The 21,185-nt window shown below is 37.3% G+C and overlaps 1 protein-coding gene across 2 annotated transcripts in view; it reads right to left on the bottom strand.

Moving 5' to 3' along the window:
* Positions 1–21,185, bottom strand: part of REXO2 (RNA exonuclease 2) — a 313,083-nt gene that overhangs the window by 100,865 nt on the left and 191,033 nt on the right. Inside the window, exons 4-6 of one of the 2 annotated variants that reach the window (XM_044080977.1) lie at positions 9,562–9,673; positions 7,929–8,037; positions 4,567–4,609 (exon numbers count right to left, since the gene is read on the bottom strand). In XM_044080977.1, coding sequence (XP_043936912.1) covers positions 4,585–4,609; positions 7,929–8,037; positions 9,562–9,673 — 246 coding nt within the window. In that variant the 3' untranslated portion in view covers positions 4,567–4,584. The remainder of the gene's footprint in view (positions 1–4,566; positions 4,610–7,928; positions 8,038–9,561; positions 9,674–21,185) is intronic. The other variant, XM_044080976.1, reaches the window with a different exon arrangement.

Below are 21,185 nucleotides of genomic sequence, written 5' to 3'. Positions count from 1 at the left end.
ATACGTACACAAATATTACACCAACACAAAGCTGTCTACTAATCCTATGCAAGACAGAGAACAAAGGGGGTGTGAGTGGGCAAAGAACCACAATCAGAGGAAATATTTTGCAGGAAAATTAAAAGTGATTAAAGCTAATTAAAACATCTGAAAAGTAGTTGTGTAAAATTTTACCATAACGGCAGATGTCCTGCTCTTCGCTGTTGCACTGCTCATTACAACAGGGATTCCCTGCTGCCAAGGGTGGTCTAACGTCCAGCCAGTATACCAAAGTCTTTAGGTTGCTTTAAGGACCGTATTTCACACATATTTTCCTCGTGTAGTGTAGGGCATAAAGTTGATGTCCAGATGTACTATCCACAGAACTGACAGCCCCCCAGTATAAACACCAGTCCAACAAGAGTAGAGGTAATCAGTACATCCAGAAGTGAAAGGGACCAGGGGGCGCAGGACAGAGGGAGTGAATACTGCAAGAGTGAACAGAAGGACATCTACTGTTATGGTAAAATTTTACACAACTGTACTTTGTCCTTCCATTTCACTGTTGCAGTATTCATAACAGTATAAAGTGCCAAAGCTCAAGAAGAAGACAGGGCAGAGCTCTCTAGGAAGCCATGAAAGATGGCCATAGCAAAACCAGCTCTAGTTCTGGAAATTCCATCCAACTTGTAGTGCTTGGTAAATGTACGCACAGAAGTCCAGATAGCTGCCTCAAGAACAGAGTTAATAACCAAATTCTTGAAAAAAAAGCATAAGAAGCCAGAGCTCTAGTAGAATGAGCCTCAACAGAAGAAGGAAGGCTCTTACTATGAAAGGAATAACAAAGAAATAGCTCTAGAAATCTAAGAAGAAACAGTTTACTTGGACACAGCCATTCCTGAGGACCTAGGATGCAAAGAACTGATCAGATTTAGGAAAAAGTTTGGTCTTATCTAAATAAAATCTAGGTGTGTCTATCCCAGATGGAAGAGTGTTACCACTGACGCTCCCTTAGGGAAGGTGTGGCTCAAAGCGGGTAGTTACCCTCAAACTTAATCTTGAGAGATGGGCCAAGGAAGTGGTGAGGGCATATAAAGAACTCCTCCAAATGGAAGCAGAAATGACTGAGCCCCCAGGATGCCCTTAGGAATCATAACTGGCCCAACGATACTGGAGTAATTCCAGGGTGGTCGAAGACAAGCTGTTAGACCTAGCATGGATGTGGGGCATTGGAGCAGCAAGGAAGAAAGAATAACCAGATGGTTTCAGGCTGAAGAAGCTGCATATGCAATGTAGAAGACACTACTTGGATAGAATGAGGAAAAAGGCAGGTTATGCTTGAAGGGCAGAGGAGGAATGAGCAAAGAAGTACAAAGTATTAGGAGTGGAATCCTAAGATCACAAATTCAATCAGCAAAGGGATTAGCTATACATGCCAGTGTTTAAAAGGAGCTCTGGAAGGATCCATCAAAACAAAACTAATCAAACAAAAGTGGAAGAGGAGACTAATAAAAAGAACCCCCCCCCCCCCCCCAAGTGAAAGAACATGAAAAGGGATAGAGAATGACACGCAGACTTAAGAGACATCGGGAGGAAGAAGGAACAGAAGCCTATAACATAATGGGACACACAAACAGACTAGCGAACAAGGTGAGAGAGACTGATCCCAAAAGAAATGTGAAAAACCTGTGCACTAGCAGTCAAGATTAGAAATCGGACAGGACTTCTAGTGATTGAGACAGTCTACTGGCTGCCAGATGCAAGGAGTTTAAATGATTAGCAAATCTGACAGGAAATAAATAAAAAGGAGTGAGAAGTGGCACTCATTGTGCAGGATCTCTGTCTGAGGAAGACTAGAGAATATATTCATCAAGGGAAAGAAACAAAAAGGGAACTGAGTGTCCACTTAACAATAAGGAATTACCCAACTAGTGCAGGAACCATGCAGCAAAAATAACACTCTGGATGTGGTCTTGTGCAATATAGATGAAGTATAGATTAAGGCATCTCTGGCACGGAGTGGTATGATTAAAAGGAAAAGCAGTACGAAGAAAGAAAGATCAAAGCAAGTGTTTGGGTCTTACAAGGGGAAGACTATAATGAAACTAGTGGGATGGACAGAGAGAATGGGGGACTCAAAAAGACTGGCACTTAAAATAAGAGGAAAACAAGAAGGCCACTGTGACACTTCAAAGTGCAGGTATGAATGATAAGGTGCCAAGAGAAATCCTAAAAGGCGTGAAAATGGAGAAATGGAACAAAGTTGTACAACAGTACCTTTAACAAGAATGGAAACCAGAAGGGTAAATGGAGCTCATGTGGAATAAGAAAAAAGAATATGTTCCTACCAAGAAAAAAAAGGTGTGTTGCTTTGATGCAACAGGAAAATAGGTACACATGTGTAGGCATTGCTAGAAAAGATTAGAGTCAGATAAGATTTTGAACAGGCTAAAGGAAGAAAAGACAGAAGATCCAGATAAAATAAAAAAAATTCTCAAATGCTTGAGCACAGTGCTGAAAATGATTTGGAAAAGCAAACAAAGGTACGTAGGAAAGTATCACAAAATTGGATGAGAGCTACAATACTGCCATACACAAAGAAAGGGACATTGGTGTTAAAGACGAGTCTATTTACCTTGGTATTGGCGATGCTGGCAGAGAAGACACTAATGGAGATGCTGGTGGAATTCAAAGAGGACAGTCCATTGAAGGATGTCAACCAGAAGAGGTTTATAATTAAAAGTCCCCGATAAGACTACCTTAATTTAATTTCATCAGTGGTTGATGGAGATGGACAACTGAATGTCAGCAGATGTCCTACATCTCAACTTCAGCAAGGTGTTCAAATTTGCCTCCTCACAGGCAGGGCTATAAGCAAGACTGGAAGGGATAGGAGTGAAGCGTCATTAAACAGGTGATAGGATAGATCACTGTTGGAAAACTACACCCTACTTCATGAAAAGCCCATACCCAGTGGGTACCATAGGGTTTGGTGATAGATCCTGTGCTCTACAGAAAGCTATCAGCCAAATCAAAATGCATTACAAAGAGGGTTAACCAACTCTCTGATGGCATCAAGGTAGAGCAATGGCAGGGTATAAAGGAAGGCAGCCTAAGAAGGGACCTATAGAGAATAAACCACTAAACTGTAAGTTACATTTCAAAGCTTAAAATGTTAAGATGTTACACCTATGTTCTAAAAACCTACAGGCATGCTGCCAGATTTGTGGTGATTAATATGGATGGACTACATCAGGAAAAGAACCCAGTTGCAAGACAGTTATGATGCTAAACTGAATTCATGCATCTTGCAAGGAGCAGACTTTATACATGCAGAGGTCATACTTCCACTCTACATGGCAATGGCAAGACCTGTAAGGAAGTAGTGTGTGCTGTTCTCCATACCATACAAGAATGAAGAAATCATGCCATTGGAAAAAGTACAAAGGAACTCAACAACAGAAGTGGAAGGAATGCTTCACATTATCTAGCAGGCATAGGATTCTATAGTATACAGAGTTCTTCATCCAACCTGAAGGAGACATCTGGAGGAGGCTGGACAGCAACAGATTCAGAACTCACCTTTTTGGCTTTCTTTTTCAGCAGCGGCTGGACATCAGGGGGAGGGGGGATTTGGAAACCATTGTACCCTGTGTCAAAACTTTTACCGGGGTCTCTCCAGGTAAACAGAAAGGAACAGATGAATGTAATGAGTCTGAGGGACACATGCCTGGTAGATCTCACACTGGGCATGGTCTTGTGCCACACCCAAACAAAAAAGGCACTTTTCATTTCTATCTTTATGGGAAATTTGCCTCCCAATCACATTTCCCCTTACTGGATTACACAGTAAAAGGCAAACAAAGGAGAAAATGGAAGGAAGGAACCCCACTGGGGCACTCATCTTTATCAGGCTCGGCAACTGAACCAACTCAATGGACATCTTGCAGACCACATACAAGGTAGTGTTCAGACTGGCGGCAAAAAAGTTCTGAGGATTAGGAGCTAATATGTCATATATGTACCTTATACCTTGGAAATCGGACATGTGCCCGGCATACGCCTGGAAAGTGTAAAGGCTTTTGCATGCTGGCCGGATGTTTGAGTATCTACAGCAGGACATCTCAGATGTAAATACTACAACAGTGATTAAGGAAGGACATCAAGAAGAGATCGAGGGATCAGAAAGTAGGAGCTTAAGATCTTTGTGTTGTGAAAACATAGAGTTGAACAGGAAGGCCAGGGGAAGCAGAAAGATGGCATCAGCTAGACTGAAAAAACTAGTTCCAGTATGGACCCCCAAGGAGAACTTCTGGCACAGAGATGGTAGTGAAGATATAGGAAGGTTGTGCCTGAATGGGTGGTGAGCAGCATAACTGCAAACACATTCAAGAAATCTTATGAAACCTGAAGGAGTAGGACAGAAGTATAGGAAAGGGGCATGAGCACAGTACTTACTGCACAATATGAGCATATTAGACCATTTCTTTTGTTGCTATGTACAAAACGTTATATGTACACCATCACAGCAATAACTCTGCTGGAAAACAGTGTTTTTCTGAATCAAGTTTTCCCAATTTAACATACCTGCATGTCTTCACAATATCAGTCTCTCTCTCTTTCCTCTTCTCTATAAAACATTCAAAAATAGTACTTCAGAGACATCCACCATCATATCCACAGTCCTTTTCAGCATCTTATATATCCAGTGACTTCTAAATAAAAATGCTCAGGGTGTTCAAATCAGTCCTATATGCCAGAAAGTCACAAATAAAAAGAAAACAGTAGAGGACCAAACAGTCTAAAATTTATTAAACACAACAAGGACAAAAAAGCAAAACTTTCAAGTATAAATAACTATTTCTCAATGCTAAAATCAGTGCTGTTAATATTCAACTATTGCATACGTCTATACATAAGCCAGCATTTCAATTAAGTCACAAGGTCTAAAGACAATTAACTTAATTAACTCATTACTAACCTGTATACTTTTTTCATTCATAAAAATTCCCTTCTATACTTTAAGACAGGCTTAACCTTAAAGTCTTTCAGCTTTTTCCAGTTAGGGGTCGCCACAGCGGATCACCGGTCTGCTATTGCTTGGCAGAGGATTTTTATGGCGTAGAGTTGTCAACCCAGCACCCAACCTCCACAGAAGGCACACACACACTCACACCTACCTGCATGTCTTTATAGCTCACTCGACCGCAGGGAGGACATGCAGATTCTGCACAGAAGACGCTCCAGTCAAGAATCGAACTAGAGAACTTCTTACTGTGTGATGAAAACGTTAACCGCTGCACCACTATCTTTGTATAGTAATTGTGATATTGTTATAAAAATCAGCTGAAAAAGGCGGTAAGACTGCTATTTTGGATAATGAACAATACAATTGTTGGACGCTTGAATTATCTGACTGTAGTACTTTTAAGAAAGTTGGGAGATCTGATGTTACTAATGTATTAGAGTCAAAGGTTGTTTACATGATTTACTTATGGAGAGATCTATTTCCCCTGATGAATAGAATTATCTTTATACAGCTGATCCCGTTATTCCTGTTACCTATGTGCTACCTAAAATTCATAAGAATGTTGTTACACCACCTATGCAACCCATAGTTTCTGGGAACAGATGGGTGACCATTGCTCTCTCTAAATACTTGGAAAAATGTCTCCTCTTTTAGAAAAGAGTAAAAGCTACATCAGAAATACTGACTTTCTGACTTCATTATATCAATGGTATGACACAAATTGTTCCTTTGTGTTTGTAACTTTGGATGTTAAATCTCTATTTACTGTATTACCTAATCAATTTGAGAATTTCTGGTACTCAATGTTGGATTTAAGACTTCTGAATCAATATGTACGCTACTAGATATTGTTCTGTGTAATAACATTTTTATATTTAATACAGAATTTTACCATCAGCAACTGGGAGTGGCCATGGGCACTCCAGTTGCCAATACTTATGCGAATTTAGTACTGGCTAATTGGAAGAATGAGTTTATTTATACTTCCCCTTCAGCTAGTACTTACATGAATTCTAACCTTCTTTATTATGTACGCTTTTGTGCATGACATATTTTTAGTATGGGCAGGGAATGTTAATGAACTTAAACTATGTATTGGAATTACAAAATACTACTAGTTTCTCAAGTTTGATCTAAAATATTCTGATAAGATTGACTTTCTTCATATTACCTTATTAAATAACGAACACAAGATTGATGCCACAGTCCATACAAAAATGTGAGGCTGCCAAGTTTTTACATTACACAGCATGCACCTTCAACATGTTCAATGATAATGTGCTTAAATGTCAATTTATTCGAGCCAGTAGGTTGAATACAAATAATGAATTTTTTCTATCAGAAATGGACCATATGTCTGAAGAGTTTCAAATAAGGGGCTGTGATGCAACTTTATTACAGAAGGCTGGGCACGAAGTATTGAATGAATGTGGCCTTTCAGCTAGACCCTTATTTTCTAGAACAGATGATATATTTAGAAAGCGAGCAGCTAATGAACATGTATTCAGATATGTCATGAAATATAATAGGCATTCATTCATGATTAAATCAGTTTTATATAAAAATTGTGGAATTTTACTGTTTAATCCAGATATTAAAAATATAACAGGCATTAAGCCATCTTTGTCCCTTAGTAAAGAAAGGAATCTCTAGCAGCAGCTATGTTACAAAGATTTATGTTTTAAAAATGTACACCAGCCTAAAGTTAACACTAAAGTGAATGTTCCTTGTCATAATTGTTCTTATTGTAATTATATTAATGTCGAAACTACTTTTTTGCATCCTATTATGAAACAAACATTATATTTTACTGCCTTTGCCACTTGTCTTACTGATACATTAGTATATATGGTTAACTGCGTTAAATGTGATCATTTTTATATTGGTAAAACAAATCAAAAATTAAAGGAGAGAATAAGATCCCATTTATCAGACATTAGAAGGGAGACTGATACTAATGCATTGAGTAAGCATATTAATAATAAGGGAAAGGACAACATGTTTTAAGTTCAGAGTCATAAGAAGGCTTTAATACTATAGGAAGGAGAAATTTTACTAAGACTAAGTTGCTTGAATATAGATAGATATTTTTAGGGCAGATCAGTTACAGGGACTTAATATGAAGACCAGTATTAAGCCTGTCAAAGTATGGAAGGGAATTATTTTGAATGAAAAGTATACCTGGCAGTAATGAGTTAATTATCAAGTTGTCTTTAGACCTTGTGACTTAATTGAAATGCTGGCTAATGTATGTAAATATGTAATAGTTGAATATTAACAGCACTAATTTTAGCATTGAGAGAGAGTTATTTATACTCAAAAGCTTTGCCTTTTTATCCTTCTTCTGTTGTGTTTAATTTTAGAAGGTTTGGTCCTCGCCTGTTTTATCTATCCAGTGACTCTAATAAGTATGAACATGTGCACTTTATATGCAGCCTTCAATAATATCCTCCATACAAGAAATGATTTTCCTTCCTCATGTGATCTCTGCACCCAAGAATCATATTTGCTTCTCCCACTTTGCAATGGTATTGGCCCTAATCTGAAAGTAAATACAGGATAACTAAAAGCTCCCATTCCTATTTTATCATAAACTAAGTTCCTGCAGAATCTACACCATGTGGCGTGTTCAGTTAGTTACAAAACCCCAATGAATCTGTACATGCATAACGTCCGTCTTTGATGTGTTGCCCAAACAGTCACTAGGACTACATGTTTCAGTTTCTAAATAAAAGCTTTACTGTAGATTGGGATAGTCAGATGGAGCTGAAGATGGCAATATGCAGACATAAGAGGCAACTAACCTTATATCAAGAAGTTAAAATGTCAGAAAAGTTTATATTTCTAGACTGATGCTTGTATTAAACAATTTCAATAATTTTTGAACACCGTTGGTGTAACAAAATTAGTCAAGGTTTACCTGCAAAGCTCTTTGATGGTGCTAACATCAATTATGCGGTAATGGAGATGTCTCATGAACTCAGGCATGTACTTGTCAAGAAATTTCTTATCTGCATGGACAGAATTTCCTTCAAATAAATAAATACAAACACCATTAGAAAGACCCAAATTACTCACATTCTACATCTCACTGAGACTCTTATGTTACGTATCTCATCTCAGGACGCTTCTACTATAGCCCGCTACAACCTGCCCCAGTGTTACAGCAGTGAGTAGAACCAAGTCAGAAGTAGAGTATCTGAATTCCACAAGATATTTCAGATGTAGCACATCTGATCTGCAGAACAGTGTAACTGCACAAAATAAGGCATTTTACCATTTTCTTCCCATAGTCTATAAATGGTACCAAAATGCACTAAGTGCAGACTCCCTGCCTCATCATCTCCCTATTGTTGCTGAGGCTGCAACTCACGGGTCCATTACAGGCAAAAACAAACATTCTGGATACAGCTCAAAGTTCTAAACTCCACAAAATGTCACAAATGTTGCATGTGTGCCAAGAAGTCAGTGATGGTTCTGAGATTAAACATCAGAATATTGTGCATGACCTACAAGTCATACATTGCCATAAGGAATTGCTAATCCACAGCCAATGGCACTGTTTCAGCCATAGCCTGAACTAATTTCCACTAACCTTTCTGAACTGCTCCAGTAAGGAATCCCATGCCTTCAAGACATGCAAGCCAATGCACACCCCTCCCCTTTCGATTAACATAGTTTCAAACTGTATATGGTCAAGGACCAATCATCAAAGCGCATTTGGTCAGGGCTAACGGACTGAAAAGAACTTGCCTTACAGTTTCTCCAAGGTTTAGAAACTTTAGGTGCCCAAAATCATCAAATCAGTGCATTACCTTAAGGGCTTCAAAAAGCAGCTTAAAAAACATCTCTCCAAAGAAAGAAAATATAAATGTAAAAAGGATCCAAGCTGATCCCACCATACAATATTTGCGACAGGCAGTCACATCTTTTGTTGTTCAATATGCTTCTATAATACTGAGACAAGTTTAAGATTTAGCTGTGAAGGTTATTTTACTGTGACCAAATACGTTACTGCTTTTATATATACTGGACAGTCCTGTTTTTAAAAGCGCATACTGTATTTATAATGACATGTCTTCTCATGTAAAGTACCAACAATTTATTATGTACTGTATATTATGCCTTCCCTACTTGGCCCAGGTTATGCCTAAAAAGGGTCAACAGACTAGTCCATTTATGATTAACAAATGTAAACTAATTATAACACATACACGGTGCAGCAAGTTTCACATGACTGTTTGGGAATTGGAGACTCCTCTTCCCCAAAACGAGGAGAACATTTTGAAAGTTCTCACTTAAACAGTGTTAAGGCATCAGTCTATAATGGACCAAACCTTCTTAAGATACTAAAGCTATGCTGCATTTGTTAGTCATATGTTCAATTACTATAACAATTTTACATTCTATAATAAGTCAATAAAAATATACCACTTTGAGCTTAGAATGTGGTGTGAACATATCAGCTGTTAACTTTCCATGACAGTATGTTCATTTTCCATCCTTTGAGTTGCTTACAACCAAAAAGCAGTGACCATCTAAAACAATCCTACCTGCCAGCGGGCATAATCCAGGTGGTGTGTGCTGACGCACAAAGGACAGAAACTCATATTCTGCTTGCTGCAATGAGACTTTACTTTCTTGCACTGCTTGGGTGAGACCTGACTGCAAGAAGAAAGAAAACATCTTATCAGTGGACACGTCACATGCAAGCTAGAAGTTAAGGCAGTGGCTAGCCCTTATTCTGTACAGCATTTTACAAAGTCAGGCTTAGCTACCAGAAATACAGGAAGCAGTGTATATAGGACCTGCTACAAACTCCAGAAGCTGAGACACAAGGTTATAGTATGAACGTGTCCAACAAATCCGTTAATTCAAAAATCTAGCATAGTGTAAAGCTTGGAGCAAATTACAAAATAAAAGGCCCTTGTATACATGTCAGCAACGACATTCACAATGCCAGCATTCTGCAAGGAGCTATCATACAATGCATGTTATTACCGCATAAATCAAATATGTACTGGCCAATTTCATTACTGACATTTTATGACCTACTGCATCACATTTCTATCATCACATGATCACTTACACATAACAATGATGTTATTACAACTATTATGCAAGAAGCTTAGAATTTCCAGACAAAAGATATATAAAAAAGATTAAAACAGAAAGTAGAGGAAAGAAAAATACTTGCACAAGAGAAAAACTGTCAAAAGCTTCAAATACAAATTTGTATTCATTAATACAACAGATTTATGAAAAACATTATGTAGACCAACAAACCTTAGTCATCTCTTTTTCCATACGGCCTAAGGAAGTGCGAAAACAAAGAATAAAATAAAGAAATGGGAGGGTGGCCTAATGTTTAAGGTGTTTGCCTTACAAACACAAGGTGCAGGGTTTGAGACTCTCAAGGGATAATTGGCTAGGCTTAAAATGGCCCACAAGGGCAGTTAGCCTAGTACTAATCTATGAACCTATAAATTTTTGAAAGGTTAAAATTTATTTATTTTATTTTACAATTGTTTACTGGGATAGTCCGACTGGACATATGTCCATTTTCAGCAGAGGCCCGGGGAGAAAAGCTCCATAGTAAGTACAAAAATTAAACAATATGGTCAACAATTTTGAAGAAGCAAATATGAGAAAAAACAATATGAAAAAATAATGCATAAGCAAATATGGAAAAACAAGATATATATTATATATATATATATATATATATATATATATATATATATATATATATATATATACACACATACACACACACACACACACACACACACACACACACACACACACACACACACACACACAGAATAAAACATAAGTCAACCATAGATATTCGTGAAATAAGTCTACAATTTCCATAAACGGAGTTTCAGAAGACTGTAAAAAGTTATACAGTGGTTGAAGTAGGCAGTGAGTTTTATGGAGTGAATGAACAAAAGGAATTATCTGATGCAAGGCATAGCTATTTTTCCATTAAGTGCGATTTAAGTGAGTTTTTAAAATGAGAGTTGAGGCAGAAATCAGAGCAGAAGGGAGGTTATTCCAGGTTCTAGCTATGGTGTGAGCAAACACAGCTTTTCCTGCGGTATTGTTAGCCTTTGAGATACAGAGTAGAGATTCGTCAGATGAGCGGAGAGGACAATTTGTATTATAGTGGGTGAGGAGTTGGGGTTTTGTTTCAGAATGTCTTACAACATTGTAGGCGACGACTAACTGGTAGTAATTTAGTAGTTGGGGAAGTTCTAACCATTGTAGTTCCCTTAGAGCCTTGGCAGTGGTCGCTCTGAAGGTGGAGTTATTGGCAAATCTGGCAATTTTGTTAAAACATGACTCAAGTCTGGCAAGGTCAAGTTTTCTGACTTGGGTAAGGATAAGAGCGGCACACAGAGTGGACAGTAGGTGAGTTTGGGCAAGGGTAATCTGAGCTTGTCTTGTGAGGGATTTTGAGTATCTATATAGTGTTCCCATTTTTTATGGACCTTTTTGATTGTTTGGGAAATATGGATGTCGAAAAGTACGCTTTTGTCAATTTCAACACCTAGGAGTTTGGTGTTGTCATAGGAGAGATAATTGTGCCATTTTTGGAGGGGATAGTGAAGGCTAGAGGGGTAGGCATGGTTTTGCTGGGGGTGAAAAGTAACAATTTAGTTTTATTAGGGTTTAGGACAAGTTGGATTTGAGTGAATCATGTTTCGGCAGGGCTAAAAGAATCCTGAGTGAGTTGTTGTAGAGTGGTGATTGATGGGTGCCGAACAAATAAGAGTTGAATAGTCTGCGTATTGTATATAAGTGAAGCATGTTGTGTGGTGGCATGGAGATTATTGGCATATATGGAGAAAAGAAGTGGGCCTAATATTGAGCCTTGTGGTACGCCTATGGCAGTTGGGAGTAAGGGGGATAGTACACCCTGCCATTTGACAGATTGTGGTCTTTCAGACATATAGCTTTTAAACCATGCTATAGTGGATGGGGCAAAGGATAGGGAGGCCAGGGTGTCGAGTAGTAAGGAATGTGAGACCATGTCAAATGCTTTGGAGAGGTGTACAAATATTGCAGATACAAAGTTGTAATTTCTCTGTTGGTTGACTAGACTGGTAAAAGAGAGCAGAGCAGTTGCTCTGGTGTTGCCTGAAATCGTGCTGTATGTGGGAGAGGATATTATGTGAGTTTAGGAAATGTATCGCTTGAGAATGTATACATTTCTCGAGTATTTTAGACAAGGGAGATAGAATGGCAATGGGGCGATAATTTGAGTATTCATTAAGAATTTCCACTTTTATGAAGTGGAATAATATAGGATACTTTCCATAGTTGTGGGATGTAAGATTCCTGTATGGAGCGGTTGATAAGAATAGAAATAGGGTAGGATAAGGATTGAGCAGTTATGTTTAGGAAGTTGGTTGGTAGGTTGTCAGTGGCAAGGGTGATCGGTTTCAGTTTTAGAAGGAGTTTCTTAATTTTGGAGGTTGGTACTGGTGAGAGAGAAAAAAGTGGGATATTCTCAGGGCATTTGGTTGGGTTATGTCCAGGGTTCCAAACAGAAAAAAAGCAGTTGTAGGCGCTGTTCTCCAGTAACAATAAAGGTTTTCCTCTTAATAAAACGTGGAAACTCAATTTCAATAAATTCAAGGTCCAAGGGATGGTCACTCTTAAAATGTAAAAAAGAATTTGAGAAACATTCCTTCCGAAAAATTCTAGATTTGAATTTTTTATTTATTCTATCTTTTGTCAATTTAACATCCAAATAATGTATTTCTTCTGAGTCTGAATCGTAAGTAAACTCGAGAAATTCCGTACTCTGATTGATGTGTGTAATAAATTTATTAATTTCATCTTCGGGTCCGTCCCACAAAATAAATATATCGTCCAAGAATCTATAATAGCCTACAATATGTTTGTAAAAAGTAGAACTAAAGACAAAATGTTTTTCCCAGAATAACATTATAATGTTTGCGTAAATGGGGGCACAGGCAGATCCCATGGCAACCCCCATCTGTTTGATGGTATAAATCTCCTTGAAAATAAATGTAGTTATACTTCAAAACAAGTTCCATATTTTCCATAACTAGCTTAAAATCATCAGCTGTAAGAATTTTCATCTCCACTATCATATTTTCAAACCATTCCAACCCAATTTGGTGTGGAATGACCGAAAATAAATCTCTCACATCAGTTGTCAAAAAAACAATACCATCCCTGTACTGGGTGCCACCTATTTTAGATAAGAAATCCCATGAATCTATTAAAATGTGTGGAAATTTCTTATACAATTCTTTTAGTTTAACGTTCACAAAAATTGCAAGTGGTTGTGTTTTTGAACCTTGTGAGGACACAGTTGGTCTTAAAGGTGGACTTTCTTTGTCCTTGTGCACCTTAGGTATACCAAATATTGCTAGAATAACTGGTTTTGTTACTCTTAAAAAATTGTATAATTCGTTGTCTATTAGACCTTGTAGTAAATTGTCTTCTAAAATCATGTCTATTTTTCTGTAAGAAATATTCACTTCATTCCTAGATACTAGGCTATACCTACTATCTTTGCCCAGTATATCACATATTCTCTTAGTATAGTCCCATGTATCCATCAGCACTACCCCTCCACCTTTATCAGGTTTCATTATCCGCAAATTAACATTGTCACTTAATTGTTGTAGAGTACAAATTTCATTCTTAGTCAAATTGTGTCCTGTGGGTAAATGTTTCTTGTATCCATCCCTTATTGTACCCATGACACATCTTTCAAAATTCAATATGTCTTGGTGTATTGGGGGGGTTAAAAGTACTGGCTTTCTAGAGATTAGTTTTTTGTATTTAGTATTCCTTTCTTTGAACATGTGAAATAAATTCAACTTCCTAGTGAATAGCCTGATATCTAATAGGATTTCATCAATCCCAGGTTTTTTAACTGGGACAAATGTGAAACCTTTTGTAAACAAATTGAAATGTTCTCGTTTTACCTCAACATCTGTGTAGTTATAAATAAAAAAATTGTCTTTAGATAAAATAACTACGTTAGACCCAACATTTCTCTCTATATTGTTTATACAATTCTCATTGACATTAATACGTTGTTGAGACGTGGTAGTACAAATGTTATTGTCTATTGAATCTCCCTGACACCCCCCCCCTCCTCTGTGGTGGTACATAATAATTCCTCATTGCTACTGCGTAAGATGGTTGTTGGTCTAAATTCCTTATCCTTTCGGACCTTCTCGGTCCCTGCTCCTCTAAAGGGGTCCCATTATTAATAGTTTGGTCTCCATACTGGTTATATGTTTGTTTGCATCCCCCATAATGGCCTTGGTGTTCACCAAACCCCATTTCTGTTCCCCTGTTGTAACCTCCTTCCTTATTTTGGAAATTCCTTCTAAAATTCCTTTTGTCACAAAAATATGCTTTCCCCTCCCTGTATTCATTCAAGTCCCTATCCAATTTTCTTGTCTTCCTAACATGATTCTTTGAAATCACATTGTCCACATCATACATAGTTTTAAAATAGATATTCTTTTATTCATCAACAGAAAATAAAAGGTCAGCATTAATTTCCTCATTCAATTTATCAATATTGCTTTTACATTCAAACATAACTTCTTCTTTGTTTTTTATCATTGCTCTAAGAATGGCCAGCCCACAATCATTTAAAATATTCACAATAGTTTTAAAAAATTCAGAATCCAGTGCTGTATTGTTAGGGATCTTGTTGATTCTAAGTCCCTTTGGTACTATCGTGTTATCTATACAATTCTTTAAATACCAATTATCCAATGCTAAACTTTTAAATTTTGTTAAATACTGTTTCAGAGTCTTACATTTGTCCTTGTATCCACCATTGTGGGTTCGCGTCTGTTCTTCCCTCGATTTAAATGTTCCATAGGAATTGTCAAGCCATTTATAAAGATCCACATTGGGATATTCTCGTTCAACGCTCTCCATCTGCCTGGTGGTTCCTCCATTACCTCTACAAGCGTACGCTCCCTCACGACGCTCATGGTTGGACCGGAAGTGTTCGTTGTTAGTGTTCCCTGTGTTTCCTGGATCATTCTCACCTATCGGTGTATCGTGATTGCATTCCCCTGTTCCTCTAGGTGAGCAATATTGATAAATTGAATGAGGAAATTAATGCCGACCTTTTATTTTCTGCTGATGAATACAAGAATATGTATTTTAAAACTATGTATGATGTGGACAATGGAATTTCAAAGAATCATGTTAGGAAGACAAGAAAATTGGATAGGGACTTGAATGAATACAGGGAGGGGAAAGCATATTTTTGTGACAAAAGGAATTTTAGAAGGAATTTCCAAAATAAGGAAGGAGGTTACAACAGGGGAACAGAAATGGGGTTTGGTGAACACCAAGGCCATTATGGGGATACAAACAAACATATAACCAGTATGGAGACCAAACTATTAATAATGGGACCCCTTTAGAGGAGCAGGGACCGAGAAGGTCCGAAAGGATAAGGAATTTAGACCAACAACCATCTTACGCAGTAGCAACGAGGAATTATTATGTACCACCACAGAGGAGGGGGCGGGGGGGGGGGTTGTCAGGGAGATTCAATAGACAGTAACATTTGTACTACCACGTCTCAACAACGTATTAATGTCAACGAGAATTGTATAAACAATATAGAGAAATGTTGGGTCTAACGTAGTTATTTTATCTAAAGACAATTTTTTTTATTTATAAGTACACAGATGTTGAGGTAAAACAAGAACATTTCAATTTGTTTACAAAAGGTTTCACATTTGTCCCAGTTAAAAAAACTGGGATTGATGAAATCCTATTAGATATCAGGCTATTCACTAGGAAGTTGAATTTATTTCACATGTTCAAAGAAAGGAATACTAAATACAAAAAAAAAATAATCTCAAGAATGCCAGTACTTTTAACCCCCCAATACACCAACACATATTGAATTTTGAAAGATGTGTCATGGGTACAATAAGGGATGGATACAAGAAACATTTACCCACAGGACACAATTTGACTAAGAATGAAATTTGTACTCTTCAACAATTAAGTGACAATGTTAATTTGCGGATAATGAAACCTGATAAAGGTGGAGGGGTAGTGCTGATGGATACATGGGACTATACTAAGAGAATATGTGATATACTGGGCAAAGATAGTAGGTATAGCCTAGTATCTAGGAATGAAGTGAATATTTCTTACAGAAAAATAGACATGATTTTAGAAGACAATTTACTACAAGGTCTAATAGACAACGAATTATACAATTTTTTAAGAGTAACAAAACCAGTTATTCTAGCAATATTTGGTATACCTAAGGTGCACAAGGACAAAGAAAGTCCACCTTTAAGACCACTTGTGTCCTCACAAGGTTCAAAAACACAACCGCTTGCAATTTTTGTGGACGTTAAACTAAAAGAATTTTATAAGAAATTTCCACACATTTTAATAGATTCATGGGATTTCTTATCTAAAATAGGTGGCACCCAGTACAGGGATGGTATTGTTTTTTTGACAACTGATGTGAGAGATTTATTTTCGGTCATTCCACACCAAATTGGGTTGGAATGGTTTGAAAATATGATAGTGGAGATGAAAATTCTTACAGCTGATGATTTTAAGCTAGTTATGGAAAATATGGAACTTGTTTTGAAGTATAACTACATTTATTTTCAAGGAGATTTATACCACCAAACAGATGGGGTTGCCATGGGATCTGCCTGTGCCCCCATTTACGCAAACATTATAATGTTATTCTGGGAAAAACATTTTGTCTTTAGTTCTACTTTTTACAAACATATTGTAGGCTATTATAGATTCTTGGACGATATATTTATTTTGTGGGATGGACCCGAAGATGAAATTAATAAATTTATTACACACAGAGTATGGAATTTCTCGAGTTTACTTACGATTCAGACTCAGAAGAAATACATTATTTGAATGTTAAATTGACAAAAGATAGAATAAATAAAAAATTCAAATCTAGAATTTTTCAGAAGGAATGTTACTCGAATTCTTTTTTACATTTTAAGAGTGACCATCCCTACCACTCAAAGATGAATATTATAAAAGGACAAATGATTAGAGTAGCTAGAATGACTTCTGACAAAACAGAACTGATGGAAGAAATGGAAATACTACACAATATGTTCAAGGAAAGGGGATATCCTGACCACATGATTGAATCAAACAAAAAAGTTGTGACAGATAGACTGGATACATATACAAACCCCTACTAACAAACATAGGTACTATTGGGGTAGAAAATACATTTAGCACCAGAAAAGATGAGGAAGAGAAACTTCCTTTTTTGGTTTTGACACACTTTAATGGTGTCAGATGGATTAAAAAATGCATCAACGATGCATGGGGAATGTTTAGTAAAATGTCTAATAAGACAGATGTTTTCCAATTACCACTTAGATATGCTTTTAGGAAGAACAGAAATTTGAAAAATATACTTGAGAAAAAGAAAAACATTCCAAGTGGAGCAAGTAGTAAATATGGTACTTTTAGATGTGGTAGGTGTGCACAATGTGTTTTTATGGCAGATACTAAAGAATTGGAACTACCAAATATAAATTTGAAATTGATAGGTAGTAAATACTACAGTTGTTACACAAAAGGGGTGGTATACTTGTGTTACTGTAAGAAATGTCTGAAATACTACATAGGGAAAACTGAACGTAATTTAAGGGCACGTATATATGAACACAATAGAGATATTATCAAAATGAACAACAACGCCTTATTTAGACATACCCGGATATGTAGAGATGCATATTTTAAATTTTGGATATTGGAAGAGGTGGTGAAGCAAGAGAGGGGGGGGGGTTGGGAAACCAAACTGGAATTTAGGGAGATGGTTTGGCAGTTAAGGTTGGACGCATGTGGAAATTATGGATTGAATGACCACATATCCATCAACCCAGCCCTTAAGATTCTCGCTGATGACCCAAAGAGACATCAATAGATGGTTAACTGTTGTAACTTATGTAAACAAATAAATAAATAAAATATTCAGATTCAGTCCTTATGGAGCATGTACATATAATATATTTTATTTTTATTATGGGTTTAGCTCAAGCTCAAAATATAGTTGTTAACACTATTTAAGGTACAAGAATAAATGTGGTTTTAACATACAATATTTTTATACTATATATATATTTTACATACATTTTATATATATTTTTATATTTTTATATATTTATTGGTATTTATACACCAAACTAATGTATTAATAAGAAATGAGTATTTCCTGTCACAATTTCTTTTATGATTTTACTTGTATTTAATTTTTACAACATTTATATAAGTTGGAAACAAAATTATGAAATGTTAAGATCATGAATTCCTATGAACCTCTACAACTTTGTATTAACATTCAAGTGTAAATTACCAAAGGTTTGGTTCAGCATTACCTCAATGTTAGTGTCAATTAATGGCCAGCCTATTAGAAGTCAAGATTAATTAAGTGTGTTTTATTTAGATGTATTTAAACTGAAGATTTGTATGTGTAACAGATTCTGATGAAGTCTCCACATGGGAGATGAAAGTGCTTAATCTGTTTTTTTTTTTTTTGTCAAATAAATTGGTGTCTTGAAACGTTTTACCTAGTGGTCTGTTGGACTTGGACCTTGAATTTATTGAAATTGAGTTTCCACGTTTTATTAAGAGGAAAACCTTTATTGTTACTGGAGAACAGCGCCTACAACTGCATTTTTTCTGTTTGGAAGTTGTGTGCTTTTCGGTTCCTTATGTCTAGGGCTGTTTTTGGATAGCTGGGAGGATAAAGTTAGGATGGATTCAGTAAAGTGGTGATTAAACTGGGAGGCTATGTCCATATTGTCCTTGGTGGAGTTAGGAGTGGCAGTTTTGCCTGGTTTAAGGCGAGAGTTGACAGCATGCCAAAACTTTTGGGGATATTTTAAGTGTCTATTTTGGATATCAAGGAAGTAATTTTGTTTATCTAGTTTGGTTTGTCTCTTGGCCGGATTTCTAAGATGCAGGTAGTTTTGTTTGGCTAGGCTAGTATTGTACTTATTCCAGTTTTTCCAGGCTTTAATCTCTAGATTTTAGTAGGGCTCTAGTTTCCCCTACTTAGCCATGGTGCATAGTTTGCCTTGGCTCTGATTTTCCTAATGGTAGCAACTCTGTCTAGGGCATTGATGAAAATACTGTTAAAAGTATTCAACTGCCTGGTTTAAACCTAGGGTTTGCAGTGGTTTCCAGTTACTATGTTTTAGAATACTGTTGAATTCCTGTGTATTTAGTTTACGATCATCTCTGACTTGTCTAAAAATGATGGGTCTGGCTATGTTGGCACGTTTCCATAGGAGGAAAGTGGGGAGATGGTCACTGAGACCATCTGGAAGGCAGCCTGTCTGGTAGTTTTGCTTGGGGGAGTTGACTAGAGTCCAGTCTAGAATAGATTGTTTATGGGTTTTTTTTGTCAACTCTAGAGGGTTCCTGGATAAGTTGGGAAAAACTGGATAGATTAACGTGGTTAGTGGGGTTGTTAGAGGTGCAGGCTATCCAGTAAGTATTTAGTTCACCTAGTAGGATGGTTTCTTGAGGAAGATTATCTTTGGCCCATTGTAAGATTTTTTCAATGATGTTGAGTTATTACCTGGGAGAATGTAACAGCAGAGAATGTTACCTTTTGTCTCATTTATGTTTAGGGTTGAGCCTAGGGTTTTGGCATTTTGAAATTTAGGTATGGGGGGTTGTAGAGGTTTGGTATTCAGTGTATTTTTGAAGGGGATAGCAACTCCACCTCCCTTCCTGCCTACTCTATCCAGTCTTAGGGTGTTGTATCCTGGTGGGAGAATTTCTTCATCTAGGGTGCTAGGTTTTAGCCATGTCTCAGTAATAGTTAGTATGTCTGGGGCGTAGTGTGCTATGAATGCATGTAGGTCTGGGAGCTTGTTAAGAGATGCTTCTGATGTTGATATTAAGACTCAGGTGGTGACAGACTTGCCTGGCTGAGAGTAGAGAGTTTTGTGGGCCTAGGTTTGGGTGTATGTCACCTGATGTAAGTAGACTTATTGTGATTAACAGTATCTGTTTAGTAGTGTGCAATATGCCTTTGTTGGATTTAAATGGTATTTTTCTAATGTATGATGTTATGTGAGATTTTTAGATGCGTAGTATTAAGCTGTCATCAAATAAAGTAGAAGAGATAAGGAAGTGTATTTGTGAGTATGTGTTGTATAGAATGATGTGTTTTCCAGTGGTGTGTTAGTATATATTGGTGTGATGTTGGTTAGGCATGTGAGTGTTAGGAACAGAAGTCCTAGGATGAATGGTGTTTTCTGAGTGAGTGGTAGCTGGTTGTTAGAGATTCTGGGGTGTAGGTCTGGAGGTATGTGTGAAGACATGGCAGGTAGTTACTATGTATTGTAAGGTAGAGAGTTTGGTGTGGGTGTGGCTAGGTTGGGTGATGAGGGGCCTTTGATTGGAGCAGTGCTGAGTCAGGTGCTATGAGGTTGGAAACTATTTAAACTATTAGGGCTACCTAAAGTCCACTCTTCAAATTTTCCCTTAAAACTACCTTCCTCAAAGTATACTACTGTTCTATTTAGTGTATCCTACAACTATAAATTATCTCTACTTGACTCCCAGGTAGACTATTCTCTATCTGTATAGCGAATCACTTGCTCCTACAGTACTTATCACCTCGATACAGCACTCTTGTTATAGAAAGTATCCCAAAAAAGCAAACCCCATTTCGCGGTCACCCACATCCCCCAGAACCTTTTCTTAAGTTTTTCTGTCTATTCCTTCTAGCATGTCGAGGGATCAGTTGCTAATGTCCTCTCCTGCTCAGCTGGTGAACCTGGGAATATTGAGGCAATGTTACAATTGCCTCATGTACACAGACAACCCTCTCCTCCTCCCACAAAACACAAATACATGCGAGAGATGCAACTATACGGCCAAACTGGAGGCTGAGCTCTCTCAACATAGGACTGGCATGACCAGACAGGAGGAGAAGGTAACCACACAAACTATAGACCCAGTCTCACATAATACCATCACAACCTCAAATCATACACATAAACACACAAAGACATACTCGGAGGCTCTGATCAAAAATCTACCAAAACAGCAGAGGCCACCAAAGCAGACACCCAAACAACTACCACCTCAGAACACAACACCTGCAACACATAGA

Source organism: Protopterus annectens, chromosome 8.part0 (assembly GCF_019279795.1).
Source record: "Protopterus annectens isolate FY-2018-M chromosome 8.part0, PAN1.0, whole genome shotgun sequence".
NCBI lineage: Eukaryota > Metazoa > Chordata > Ceratodontiformes > Protopteridae > Protopterus > Protopterus annectens.
Note: the sequence above shows the minus strand (reverse complement) of the source record. Positions and strands in the feature narration are given on the sequence as shown.